Genomic DNA, 13,262 nt, shown 5'->3' on the forward strand with positions numbered 1-13,262 from the left:
ATGAACAGGTTGAAAGTGAAAGGATGGAAAAAGATATTCCATGCAAACAGTGACCAAAAGAGGGCAGGTGTGGCTATGCTAATATCAGACAAAATGACTTTAAATCAAAAAAGGTTACAAGAGAAAAAGAAAGACATTATATATTAATTAAAGCTTCAATCCAGCAAGAAGATATAACAATTGCAAACATTTATGCACCTAATGACAGACCAGGAAAATATATGAAGCAAAAACTGACAGATTAAAGACAGAAATAGTTCTACAGTAATAGTTGGAAACTTCAATACCCACTCAAAATAATGGAAAAAACAACCAGAGAGAAAATAAATAAGGAAATAGAGTACTTAAGTAACAATAAACCCACTAGATCTAACAGATGTATACAGAACACAAACAACGAAAACAGAATACACTTGAGAAGACTCAAGTGCACGTGGGACATTTTCCAGGATAGGCCATGTGTTAGGCCACAAATTAAGTCTCAATAGATTAAAATACATAGATACCATACAAAGTATCTTCTCTGACCACAATGGGGTGAAGTTAGAAGTCAATAACAGAAGAAAAACTGGAAAATTCACAAAATTGTGGAAACTAAACACATTTTTTTCAGTCATTTCATTGAGGTCATAATGATTTATAACTGTGTAATTTCAGGTGTACATTATTATTTATCAGTTTCTGTATAGACTGATTCATGCTCACCACAAATAGTCTAATTTTTATCCATCACCATATATATGTGCCCCTTTACCCTTTTGCACACCCCCCAGGCCCCTTCCCCTCTGGTAACCACTCTTCTGTTCTCTTTATCCATGTGTTTGTTTATCTTCCATATATGAATGAAATCATGCAGTATTTGTCTTTCTGTCTGGCTTATTTTGCTTAACATCATACCCTCAAGCTCTATCTATGTTGTTGCAAATGGGATGAATTTGTCTTTTTTTATGGCTAAGTAGTATTCCCCATTGTGTGTATATATACCACATCTTCTTTATCCATTCATCAGTTGCAGTGCACTTGGGTTGCTTCCATGTCTTGGCTATTGTGAATAATGTTGCAGTGAACACAGGGGTGCAGAAATCTCTTTGAATTGTTGATTTCATGTTATTTGGATAAATACCCAGTAGTCCGATAGCTGGATCATATGGTATTTCTATTTTTAATTTTTTGAGAAATCTCCATACTGTTTTCCATAATAGCTGCACCAGTTTGCATTCCCACCAGCAGTGTATGAGGGTTCCCTTTCCTCCACATTCTCTCCAATGTTTGTTATTTTTTGTCTTGGTTATTATAGGCATTATGACAGGTGTAAGATGATACCTTATTGTAGTTTTGATTTGCATTTCCCTAATAATTAGTGATGTTGAACATCTTTTCATGTACCTGTTAGCCATCTCGATATGTTCTTTGGAAAAAAATGTCTGTTCCTATCCTCTGCCCATTTTTTGTTTGAGTTGTTTGTTTTTTTGTTGTTGAGTTGTATGAGTTCTTTATATATTTTGGAAATTAATCCCTTGTCAGATATATGATTTGCAAATATTTTCTACCACTTGATGGGTTGTCTTTCTGTTTTGTTCCTGGTTTCCTTTGGCTTGCAAAAGCTCTTTAGTCTGATATAGTCCCATTTATTTATTTTTTCTTTTGTTTCCCTTGCCTGAGTAAACATGATATTTGAAAGGATGCTGCTAAGACCATTGTCAAAGAGTGTACTGCCTATATTTTCTTCTAAGAGTTTTATGGTTTCAGGTCTTACATTCAATTCTTTAATCCATTTGAGTTAATTTTTCTGTATGGTGTAAGATAATGGTCCACTTCCATTCTTTTGCATGTGGCTGTCCAGTTTACCCAACACCGTTTATTGAAGAGACTTTCTTTTTTCTATTGTATGTTCTTGGCTCCTTTGTTGAAGATTAACTGTCCATAGATGTGTGGTTTTATTTCTAGGCTTTCAATTCTGTTCCATTGATCTGTGTGTCTGTTTTTGTGCCAGTACCATGCTGTTTTGATTAGTATAGCTTTGTAGTATATTTTGAAGTCAGGGGTTGTGATGCCTCCAAGCTTTGTTCTTTTTTCTCAGGATTGCTTTGACCATAATGGGGTCTTTTGTTGTTCCATATAAATTTTAGGATTCTTTGTTCTATTTCCATTAAGAATGTCTTTGAGATTCTGATTGGGATTGCATTGAATCTGTAGATTGCTTTAGGTAGTATGGACATTTTAACTATGTTTATTCTTCCAATCCATGAGCATGGACTATCTTTCCATTTCTTTATATCTTCTTCAATTTCTTTCAATAATATCTTATTGTATAATTCATTGTATAGGTCTTTCACCTCCTTGGTTAAATTTATTCCTAGATATTTTATTCTTTTTGTTGCAATTGTAAATGGGATTGTATTCTTGAGTTCTCTGTTAGTTTGTAATTAGTGTAGAGAAATGCAACTGATTTTTGTAAGTTGATTTTGTACCCTACAACTTTGCTGTAGTTGTTGATTCTTTGTCATAGTTTTATGATGGATTCTTTGGGGTTTTCTTTTTTTTTTTTTTCTTTTTTCTCCCCAAAGCCCCAGTACATAGTTGTGTATCATACTTGTAGAGTTGTAGCTCTTCTATGTGGGCTGCCACCTCAGCATGGCTTGATGAGTGATGAGTAGGTCCGCGCCCAGGATCCGAACCAGCGAACCCTGGCCCACCGAAGCAGAATGCACGAACTTAACTGCTACACCACCGGGCTGGCCCCTCTTTAGGGTTTTCTATATATAGAATCATGTCATTGCAATTAGCGAGTTTCACTTCTTCCTTTCCAATTTGATTATCTTTTATTTCTTTTGCTTGCCTAATTGCTCTAGCCAAAACCTCCAGTACTATGTTGAATAGGAGTGGTGAGAGTGGGCACCCTTGTCTTTTTCCTGTTCTCAGAGGGGTGGATTTTAGTTTTTCACCATTGAGTATGATGGTGGTTGTGGGTTTGTCATATATGGCCTTTATTATGTTGAGGTACTTTCCTTCTATACTCATTTTATTGAAAGTTTTTGCCATGAATGGATGTTGGATCTCGTCAGATGCTTTCTGTGCATCTATTGAGATGATCATGTGATTTTTATGTCTCATTTTGTTAATGTGGTGTATCACATTGATTGATTTGCAGATGTTGAACCATTCCTCCATCCCTGGTGTAAATCCCACTTGATCATGGTGTATGATCCTTTTGATGTATTACTGTATTTGGTTTGCCAATATTTTGTTGAGGATTTTTGCATCTGTATTCGTCAGGGATGTTGGCCTGTAATTTTACTTCTTTGTGTTGTCCTTTCCTGGTTTTGGTATTGGGATAATGTTGGCCTCATAGAATGAGTAAGGAATCATTCCATCTTCTTCAATTTTTTGGAATAGTTTGAGACGGATAGGTACTAAATCTTCTTTGAATGCCTGGTAGAATTCTCCAGAGTAGCCATCTGGGCCTGGACTTTTGTTTTTTGGGAGGTTTTTGATTACTGTTTCAATCTCTTGTCATTGGTCTATTCAGATTCTCTGTTTCTTGATTCAGTTTTGGGAGGTTATATGAGTCTAAGAATTTATCCATGTCTTCTAGGTTATCCAAATTGTTGGCATATAGTGTTTCATAGTGTTCTCTTATAATCCTTCATATTTCTGCAGTATCCATTGTAATTTCTCTTCTTTCATTTCTAATTTTATTTATTTGGGCCTTCTCTCTTTTTTTCTTAGTGAGTCTGGCTAAGAGTTTGTCAATTTTGTTTATCTTCTCAAATAACCAGCTCTTAGTTTCATTAATCCTTTCAACTGTGTTTTTAGTCTCTATTTCATTTATTTCTGCTCTAATTTTTTTTTGGTGAGGAAGATTTGCCCTGAGCTAACATCTGTGCCAGTCTTCCTCTACTTTGTATGTGGGTCCTCACCACAGCATGGCTGATGAGTAGCGTAGGTCCGTGCCTGGGATCTGAACCCACAAATCAAGGCCACCAAAGCAAAGCTTGCTGAACTTAGTCACTACACCACAGGGCCAGCCCCTGTGCTATAATTTTTATTATTTCCCTCCTTCTCCTTGGGCTTTGTTTGTTCTTTTCCTTGTTCTGTTAGGTGTAGTTTAAGACCACTTATTTGAGATTTTTCTTGTTTGTTGAGGTGGGCCTGTATTGCTGTGAATTTTCCTCTTATAACTGCTTTTGCTGTACACCATAAGATTTTGTATGTTGTATTTTCGTTTGTCTCCAGGTGTTTTTTAATTTCTCCTTTCATTTCTTCATTGATCCAATGGTTATTCAGTAGCATGTTATTTAGTCTCCACATATTTCTGGCTTTCCCAGCTTTTTTCTTGTAGTTGATTTCTAGTTTCATAGTATTATGGTCAGAAGAGATGCTTTATATCATTTCAGTCTTCTTAAATTTATTGAGGCTTACTTTGTTTCACAACGTATGGTCTGTCTTTGAGAATGTTCCTTGTGCACTTTGGATGGAATGATCTATATATGTATCTATTAAGTCCATCTGATCAAGTGTTTCATTTAAATTCACTATTTCCTTGTTGATTTTCTGTCTGGATGATCTATCCTTTGATGTAAGTGGGGTGTTGAGGTCCCCAACTATTATTGTGTTGCTGTTAATTTCTCCTTTAGGTCTGTTCATAGTTGGTTTATATACTTTGGTGCTCCTGTGCTGGGAGCATATATATATTCATAAGTGCATATATATATTCGTAAGTGTTATGTCCTCTTGGTGGAAAGTCCCTTTTATCATTATATACTGCCCCTCTTTGTCTCTCATTGTCATTTTTATCTTGAAGGCTGCTTTGTCTGATATGAGTATGGCAACACCTACTTTCTTTTATTTGCAATTTGCTTGGAATATCATCTTCCATCCCTTCACTCTAAGCCTATGTTTCTCTTTAGAGCTGAGATGTGTTTCTGGAGGCAGCATATTGTTGGGTTTTGTCTTTTAATCCATCCATCTACTCTATGTCTTTTGATTGGGGAATTCAATCCATTTACATTTAGAGTGATTATTGATATATGAGGGCTTAATACTGCCACTTTATCTCTTGTTTCGAGTTGTTCTATATTTCCATTGTTTTTCTTCCCTTGTATTTCTGACTGCCATTTCAGGTTGGTGGTTTTCTGTGATGGTTTTCTCTTTATTTATGAATTGTGGCTCTGCTCTGATTTCTTGTTTAGGGGTTACCGTGAGGTTTTTATAAGAGATCTTGTAGATGAGATAGTCCATTTTATAATAGCCTCTTCTCTCCATTAGCCTAAGCAGGATCCATCCCTTTCCTCCTCCCCTTCTGAGTTATTGTTGTCACAAATTATTCTGTTTTGTGGTGTGAGTTTGTGACTAAATTCAAGTGTTTAGAATTGTTTTTGGTTCTTTCCTTCCCTTTATCTTTTATGTTATAGTTAAGTGTTTGCTAACCTGTTCTGATATAGAGCTGTAGTTTTCTGATTTTGTCTATTTACTCCTTGCTCAAAGCTTTGTAGACTTTTGCCGTTTTGTTTCAGATAGGAGAGATCCTTTATCATTTCTCGTAAGGGAGGTCTGTTGGCAATGAGCTCCCTCAGCTTTTGTTTATCTGAGAAAGCTTTTATTTCTCCATCGTAACTGAAGGATAGTTTCACTGGATGGAAGATTCTTGGCTGAAAGTTTCTGTCTTTCAGTATTTTGAATATATCATTCCATTCTCTCCTAGCCTGTAAGGTTTCTGCTGAGAGACCCACTGAAAACCTGAGGGAGGTTCCTTTGTAGATTATTGTCTTCTGCCTTGCTACCCTTAATATTTTTTCTTTGTCATTGATTTTTGACAGTTTTACTAATGTATGCCTTGGAGAAGATGTTTTTGCATTGATGTAATTAGGAGTTCTATTGGATTCATGTATTTTTAAGTCCAGTTCCTTGCCCAGGTTTGGGAAGTTCTCAGCTATAATCTCTTTGAACAAGCTCTCTGCTCCTTTCTCCCTCTCTTCTCCCTCTGGAATACCTATGATCCTTATGTTGCTTCTCCTAATTGAGTCAGATATTTTTCAAAAAATTCCTTCATTTAAAAAAAAACTTAGTTCTTTCTCCTCCTCCACCTGAAGCATTTCTATATTTCTATCCTCTAAATCACTAATTCAGTCCTCCATAGTGTAAGCTCTATTTTTTAAGGATTCTAGATTATTTATTATCTCATTAATTGTCTTCTTCATATCCAGAATACCTGTTTGGTATTTTTTTAATACTTTCAGTATCTTTGGTGAAGTATTCCTTCTTCTCATTAATTTTATTCCTCATTGAATAATTGAAAAGTCTTTGAACATTCATGTCTTTGAGTTCACTGAAATGTCTTTCTGAGTTTTCTTGTAACTCATTGAGTTTCTTTATGACAGCTATTTTGAATTCTCTGTCATTTAGATTGTAAACTTCTGTGACTTCAGGGTTGGTTTCTGGATACTTGTCATTTTCCTTCTGCTCTGAAGTGTTCCTGTAGTTTTTCTTGGCGTTTGATGAACTGATCCTTTGCTGGCGCATTTGGCGTAGTATCAGGTCAAAGGTTCCACCTGCTACCACTGGGGGGAAGCAGGAGCTGTGTTTCTGATCCCACCCCATCTGCTGGAAGTTGTGTGTGTACGGTGGTGCTCCAGCAGGCTAGGATAGCGTTTGCACATGTGCTGGGCTGCCACCACCTCCACTTATGGTGGCGCCGGCTGCTGTGCTTGGTGGGCGGGGCCTCTTCACACAGTCTGAGCCAGGGTCATGTGTTGGGGCCATGGTGGTATGGTGGGCCTTCCCACAGGCCAGGATATCATTTGTGCGTGTGCAAGACTGCCACACCTCCTCACACAGTTGCTCTGGGGTACATTCCCACTCATGGGGCTGTGATGGCGTGGTGGGCACTCCCACTGTCTGGGAAAGTATTCACGTGTGCCCACAGGGCTGCTGCCACCTTTCCTTACAGTTGCACTGAAGCACATTCCCACTGGTGGGGCCGTGGTGGCATGGTGGGCGTTCCCACAGGCCAGGAAAGCACACGCGTGCATGCAGGGCTGCCACTGCATTTTCTTACGGTTGTGCTGAGGCGTGTTCCTACTGGTGAGGCTATGGCACCTCGATGTGTGTTCCTGTGGGCCAGGATAGCATTAACCTGCAGTCTTGTCTGTCCTCACCTCCTCAGAGTAGCTCTGGGCCCTGTGAGAGGACCCAGGACCTGGCTCACTGCTGCTGGGGAGGGGAAGGGGAGTGCTCGCCTATCTTCACTGCTTCCCAGTGACCCAGTCCATCCATCTTCAGATATATAGCTTCCTGGGTCTCTCAGGCATCCGGTTGTACTGTGTGAGTATCCTCTGTTGGTCAACAAATGTCCATCTAGTTGTAAATCAGAGGAGGAGAGACAAAGGGAAGAGCTCACTCCGCCATGTTGTTAACAAACAATAACACACTCTTAAACAACCAACAGATCAAAGAAGAAATCACAAGGAGAGATAGAAAATACTTACAGTTGAATGAAAATGAAAACACAACATCAAAACTTATGGCATGCAGGGAAAGTGGTACTAAAGGAGAAATTTATAGTTATAAATGCTTACATTAAAAGTCAAGAGAGATCTCAAATAAACAGCCTGACTTTACAACTTAAGGGACTAGAAAAAGAAGAAGAAACTAAACCCAAAGCTATAAGGAAGGAAATAATAAAGATTAGAGCAGAGATAAATGACATAGAGAATAGACAAAACAATAGAGAAAATAAATGAAACCAAGAGTCAGTTCTTCAAAAAGATCAGCACAATTGACAAACCTTTAGCTAGGTCAACTAAGAAAAAAAGAGAGAAGACTCAAATTATTAAAATGAATTGAAAGTGGGGATACTACTTCTGATTCTACAGAAATAAAAACGATTATAAGAGGGTACTGTGAACAGTTGTACACCTACACATTGGATAACCTACATGAAATGGACAGATTCCTAGAAACACAAAACCTACCAAGACTAAATCATAAAGAAATAGATATTTGAGTAGACCTATAAATAGTAGGGAGATTGAATCAGTAATCTAAAATTTCTCAGCAAAGGAAAGCCCTGGACCTGAATGAATTCCACCAAACATTTAAAGAAGAACTAGTGCCAGTCATTCTCAAACTTTTCCAAAAATTGAAGAGAGAACATTTCCCAACTCATTCTGTGAGGCCAGCATTATCCTGATACCAGAACTAGACAAATACACTACAAGAAAAGAAAACTACAGATCAATAACCCTTATGAACATTGATGCAAAAATCCTCAACAAAATACTAGCAGACAGAATTCAGCAGCATATTAAAAGGATTATACACCATGACACTAAGTGGGGTTTATTCTTGAAATGCAAGGATGGTTCAACATACAAAACTCAGTCAATGTAATACAATAATAAACACTATAAAGGAAAAAAACCCACATGATCATCTCAATTGACACAGAAAAAGCATCTGACAATTCAAAACCCTTTCATGATAAAAACACTCAACAAGCTAAAAATAGAAGGAAATTATCTTTACATAGTGAGTCATACATGAAAACCCACAGTAAACATCATATTCAATGGTGAAAGACTGAAAGCTTTTCCTCTAAGATCAGGAGCAAGGCAAAGATGCCTGCTTTCACCATTTCTATTCAACATAATACCGGAAGTTCCTGCCAGAGAAATTAGATAAGAAAAGAATTAAATGCATCCAAATTGGAAAGGAAGAATTAAAATTATCTCTGTTTGCAGAAGATATGATCTTATATGTAGAACCTAACACCATATACAAAAAAATAACTCAGAATGGATCAAGAACTTAAGTATAAGAACTAAAACAATAAAACTCTTAGAAGAAAACATAGGAGAAAAGCTTCATAACATTGGATTTGGCAGTGGTTTCTTGGATATGACACCAAAGGTACAGTCAACACAAAAAAAATAGACTTCATGAAAATTTTAAAAATTTGTGCATTAAAAGACACTGTCCACAGAGTAGAAAGGCAGCCCACAAAATGGGAGAGAATATTTGCAAATCATATATCTGATAAAGGATTGATATCCAGAATATATAGAGAATTTCTAAAACTCAACAACAACAAAACAAACAACCTGATTCAAAAATGGTCAAAGGACTTGAATAGACACATCTCAAAGAAGATTTACAAATGGCCAATAAGCACACAAAAGGATGCTAAACATGGCTAATCATTAGGGAAAGACAAATCAAAACTACAATGAGATACTACCTCACCCCCAGTAGGATGTATACTATCAAAAAAACAGAAAACAACACGAGTTGGAGAGGCTGTAGAGAAATTGGAACCCTTGTACACTGCTCGTGGGAAAGTAAAATGGTGCAGCCACTGTGGAATACTCTGTGGCAGTTTCTCAAAAAATTTAAAATGGAATTACCATAAGATCCAGCAATTCCACTTCTGGGTGTATACTCAAAAGAATTTAAAGCATAGTCACAAAGAGATATTTGCACACCCATGTTCATAGCAGCATTATTCACAATAGCTAAAATGTGGAAGCCATCCAAGTGTCCATCAATGGAAGAATGGATCAAGAAAATGTGGTCTATACATACAATGGAATATTAGCCTTAAAAAGGAAGGAAATTCTGACGCACGCTACAACATGGATGAAACTTGAGGACATTATTCTACATGAAATAGGCCAGTTAAAAAAAGACAAATACTCTATGATTCTACTTAGAGTAGTCAAAATTCTAAAGACCAAAGGTAGAATAGTGGTTGCTGCCTGGTGATGGGGGGAGTGGAGAATGGAGAGTTATTGTTAAGGAGTACAGAGTTTTAATTTTACAAGATGAAAAGAGTTATAGAGATGGATGGTGGTACTGGTTGCACAACAACGTGAGTGTATTTAATATCACTGAACTGTACACTTAAAAATGATTAATTTGGGGGCCGTCCTGGTGGTGTAAGGGGTAAGTTTGCATCCTCTGCTTCTGTGGCCTGGGGTTCACAGGTTTGGGTCCCAGGCACGGGCCTACATACTGCTCATCAAGCCATGCTGTGGTGGCATCCCGCATACAAAGTAGAGGAGGATGGGCACAGATGTTAGCTCAGGGCCAGTCTTCCTCACCAAAAAAAAAAAAAAAAGATTAAGATGGTAAATTTTAGTTATGTATATTTTACCACAGTTATAAAAAAAAATTGCGGTGTAAGTCTCTGCCCTCTGCAGAAGGCCTGAGATTAGCCAACATCAGAGAAGTGTTGAAGCCAATTGTTGAAGCCAGTTGAGACTTTTTGTCTTTAATCAGAGGTATCAGAAAGGGAAGCACTTCAGCGTCCATGGCAGCCACATCTGTGCTCTGCCCACCTACAACTAGTCGGCCCTTGGGGAAACACAGCTGGATTCATCACTCTATACCGTCTATTCCTGGACACACGCTTAGTGATGTCTCTGTTTTATAAGTGACCTGCCAGGGATTCCTGTCCCTGGGAAGCACAAACAATTATTTTGAGTCTCAGGGGATGCTGCTCTCCTACTCTCCCCAGCCCCTCATCCCCAAGTGAAAACAACATCTGGAGAAACCATTTTCTAAAACCCCTCCCTAACCTCTTCATCTCCAATTACAGGGAAATCAAAAACTTTAGAAGAGGTAACCACACTGTCCCTCCAACAAGGAGCTGGAACCTTGACCTCTGACAGCACTGAGTTCAGCGACCCCTGCCCCGAAGTCTGGAGGAAGCTGCAGGAATTGCGTGGCGATGCGTGAGCACCTCAGTGGGTGGGGGTGGATGGGAGAGGAGGGCACGGCTGCCAGTTGCCTGTGTGTGCATGAAGGGGAAATCACAGAAGCGTCTGAGCAGGAAGTGTCGGCTACCCAGTGCCCCCAATGACAGTGACAGGATGATCGCCATCCCTTACACGCACTCATGTCCCCAGTCCTTTCCCACTCACAGTCCTTTTCAGTCCTCACTACAACCTTATGAGGAAGATGGGATTCATGCCCATTTTGCTGATGAGGAGACTGAGGCAACCCGAGAAGGAGGGTGAGGCATTGCCTGGGGTCCCACAGCTTGGTGAGCCTGACACCAGGTCCTCGATCTTTGCCTCCTCACCAGTGATACCCCTTTGCGGGGCTTTTTACAGTTTACAGCCTTTGTGCCCTGAATGTTTATTTCTTAACATAGTTTGTCAGATATTCTCCTACAAAAAGAGAAACACCTCTTAAAACAAACAAAAAACATTGGCATGGGTGATAAATGATGTTGATGATTTTGTGTGTTCCAAAGTCCTAGCAAGTTAGTATACATTTCTGTGAAGGCCCAGACTGTGGGCCATAAAGGATTGAAAACCTAGTCACATCTAAGCCATGTATGTCTTGGGCTCCCTGGGCCGTTGAGCATTTTTGCAGCCATAGAACATGGGGAGAGGGCAGCCACCCCATTTGCCCCTTACTGTGACATTCCGGAAGAAAGCTCTCTTTCCTTGTAACCTCAGGACTGGGGGCTGAGCAAAGCCTCCAGCCCCCCCAGGCCATCTTTCTGCACACAGTCCCACTCGATAGGTCCTCACCCAGCACTAAAGGTGGAAATCGGGTGAGGACTGGTCTCAGAGGGGTCCCAGGGCCTTCCTACTGCTTCCTAAAAATACTACCTTTAAGGATGAGAGAGGATGGGCTGGGGACGGGTACTTTTGGGACAGGGAAATGAGATGGGAGTCTTGGGAGCAGAGGAGGGGCTGTAGAGCGCCTCCCTGGTGAGTGGGAGCCAAATGACTAGAAGATATGTTGGTCGCCTTCCCTGCAGAGAAGCATAAAGGGCCTCATGGAAAGAGAGGAATATCTCCTTCTGCAACTACAGGGCAAAATTACCCTCTCACCCAATGACGGCTCCGAAAGGAGACGTTCAAACCCTGAGCTCCCATCACTCTCACCCTCTTGGAGCTCAGGCTTCTGCTCCCACCCCTCACCAGTCTCCCTCCCACCAGCTGCGCTTCAGCCAGCATTCACAGGAGTGGAGGTTACCCAAGAAGGCCAGGAAGTTGCATTACACCTTCTATAAGTCCTCCTTCATTTAGTATCCTTTTCTTTGGTGCCACCCTTTCTCCCCAGCAACTCAGCCCTAGAGAACTCCCAGGCTTGAAAAAGCCTCAGTATTTACTTTGGCTTTTCAATTGACTAGAAAAGCTTGGTGACGGGTCCTCCAGGGTATTAAGAGTTTGTCCAGGTCAAAGAAGGCTGCCTTTGGAGAATGTTGGGGTGGGAAGCAACTGATCGGGAAGTCACCTTGGACCCCTGTGTTCCTTGCAGGGGTCCTGTTGCCCACTCCCCAGCATGCTCGAGAGCTGGACCAGACCCCAGATGCCCCAACCCGTTTGGCAGCAAGGCTCAGAGGCCAGAGAGAGTGAAGCACTTATTCTACGTTCTGTAGTCTGATTTGGACGAGATGGCAAAGAGGGAAGGACACTAAGCCATTCATTCCTGTCCCTTCATTGTAGGAATGCGTGGTGTGACTCATTCAGTGTCACAAAAGGAATTTGGTGGCAGAATTTGGGTTCAGGGCCACCGCATCTCCATTTAGGGCCCCCTCTCTCTGGCGCCCTTTTTACGCCTTTCAGGCTTGTTTCCTCCAGCAGAGAGCAGGATAGGGGGATGCAGGGGGCCTCATTTAATAATGAAACCACTGAGCACTCAGTGTTCCCTATCTTTGGGGGAGAGGGCAGTCTCTGAGCTGTCAAAGAGGCTGCCCAGCCAGGGCAGCCCCCCTTACCTCATTTGGCTTCCTCTCCACTGAACTGGGAGTTCAGAACTGAAGCGCCTTGTCAAAGGAGTCGTCTTATCTCTCTGGCTGTAAATGAATCCACTCATCACACTCTGCTCAGCCCCGCTTCCACAGAGCCTGTGATGTTGAACACAGCAAGCTCCTTCCAGGACAGCTGCTGCTCGCTATGGGTCATGGGGCTCCCCTCCCTCTTTTCTCACTCTTCACTGCATTGAATAGGATCGTCTCCCTGAGCTCCTTGTGAAGCTGTGTCTGAATTAGGTTGCTGTTGGCAGGACCAGAGAGATGGTGGGCTGGTGTATGATCTTTGTTCTCTCACCTGTCGCAGAATTCCGAGGTCCGTCTGGATGGGACCACCCCAAATCTGCAGGCCGTGCTGCCAGCATGCTTGCTTCATACCCCGACAATGGCTTACCCCACACCCTGGCAATTAATGCATTTCCTCTTTGGGAGTCCCAAGAGGCCTGGGTTCTAGGCCCAGTTCTTCTTGGTGACCCTGCACAAGTCTTCATCT

The 13,262-nt window shown here is 40.7% G+C and overlaps 1 protein-coding gene across 1 annotated transcript in view; it reads left to right on the top strand.

Moving 5' to 3' along the window:
- Positions 1 to 13,262, top strand: part of C2H3orf20 (chromosome 2 C3orf20 homolog) — an 80,114-nt gene that overhangs the window by 13,166 nt on the left and 53,686 nt on the right. The window contains 2 exon segments of the mRNA XM_058567980.1: positions 10,598 to 10,733; positions 11,774 to 12,043. Coding sequence (XP_058423963.1) covers positions 10,598 to 10,733; positions 11,774 to 12,043 — 406 coding nt within the window.

This window comes from Diceros bicornis, chromosome 2 (genome assembly GCF_020826845.1).
Source record: "Diceros bicornis minor isolate mBicDic1 chromosome 2, mDicBic1.mat.cur, whole genome shotgun sequence".
Classification (NCBI taxonomy): domain Eukaryota; kingdom Metazoa; phylum Chordata; class Mammalia; order Perissodactyla; family Rhinocerotidae; genus Diceros; species Diceros bicornis.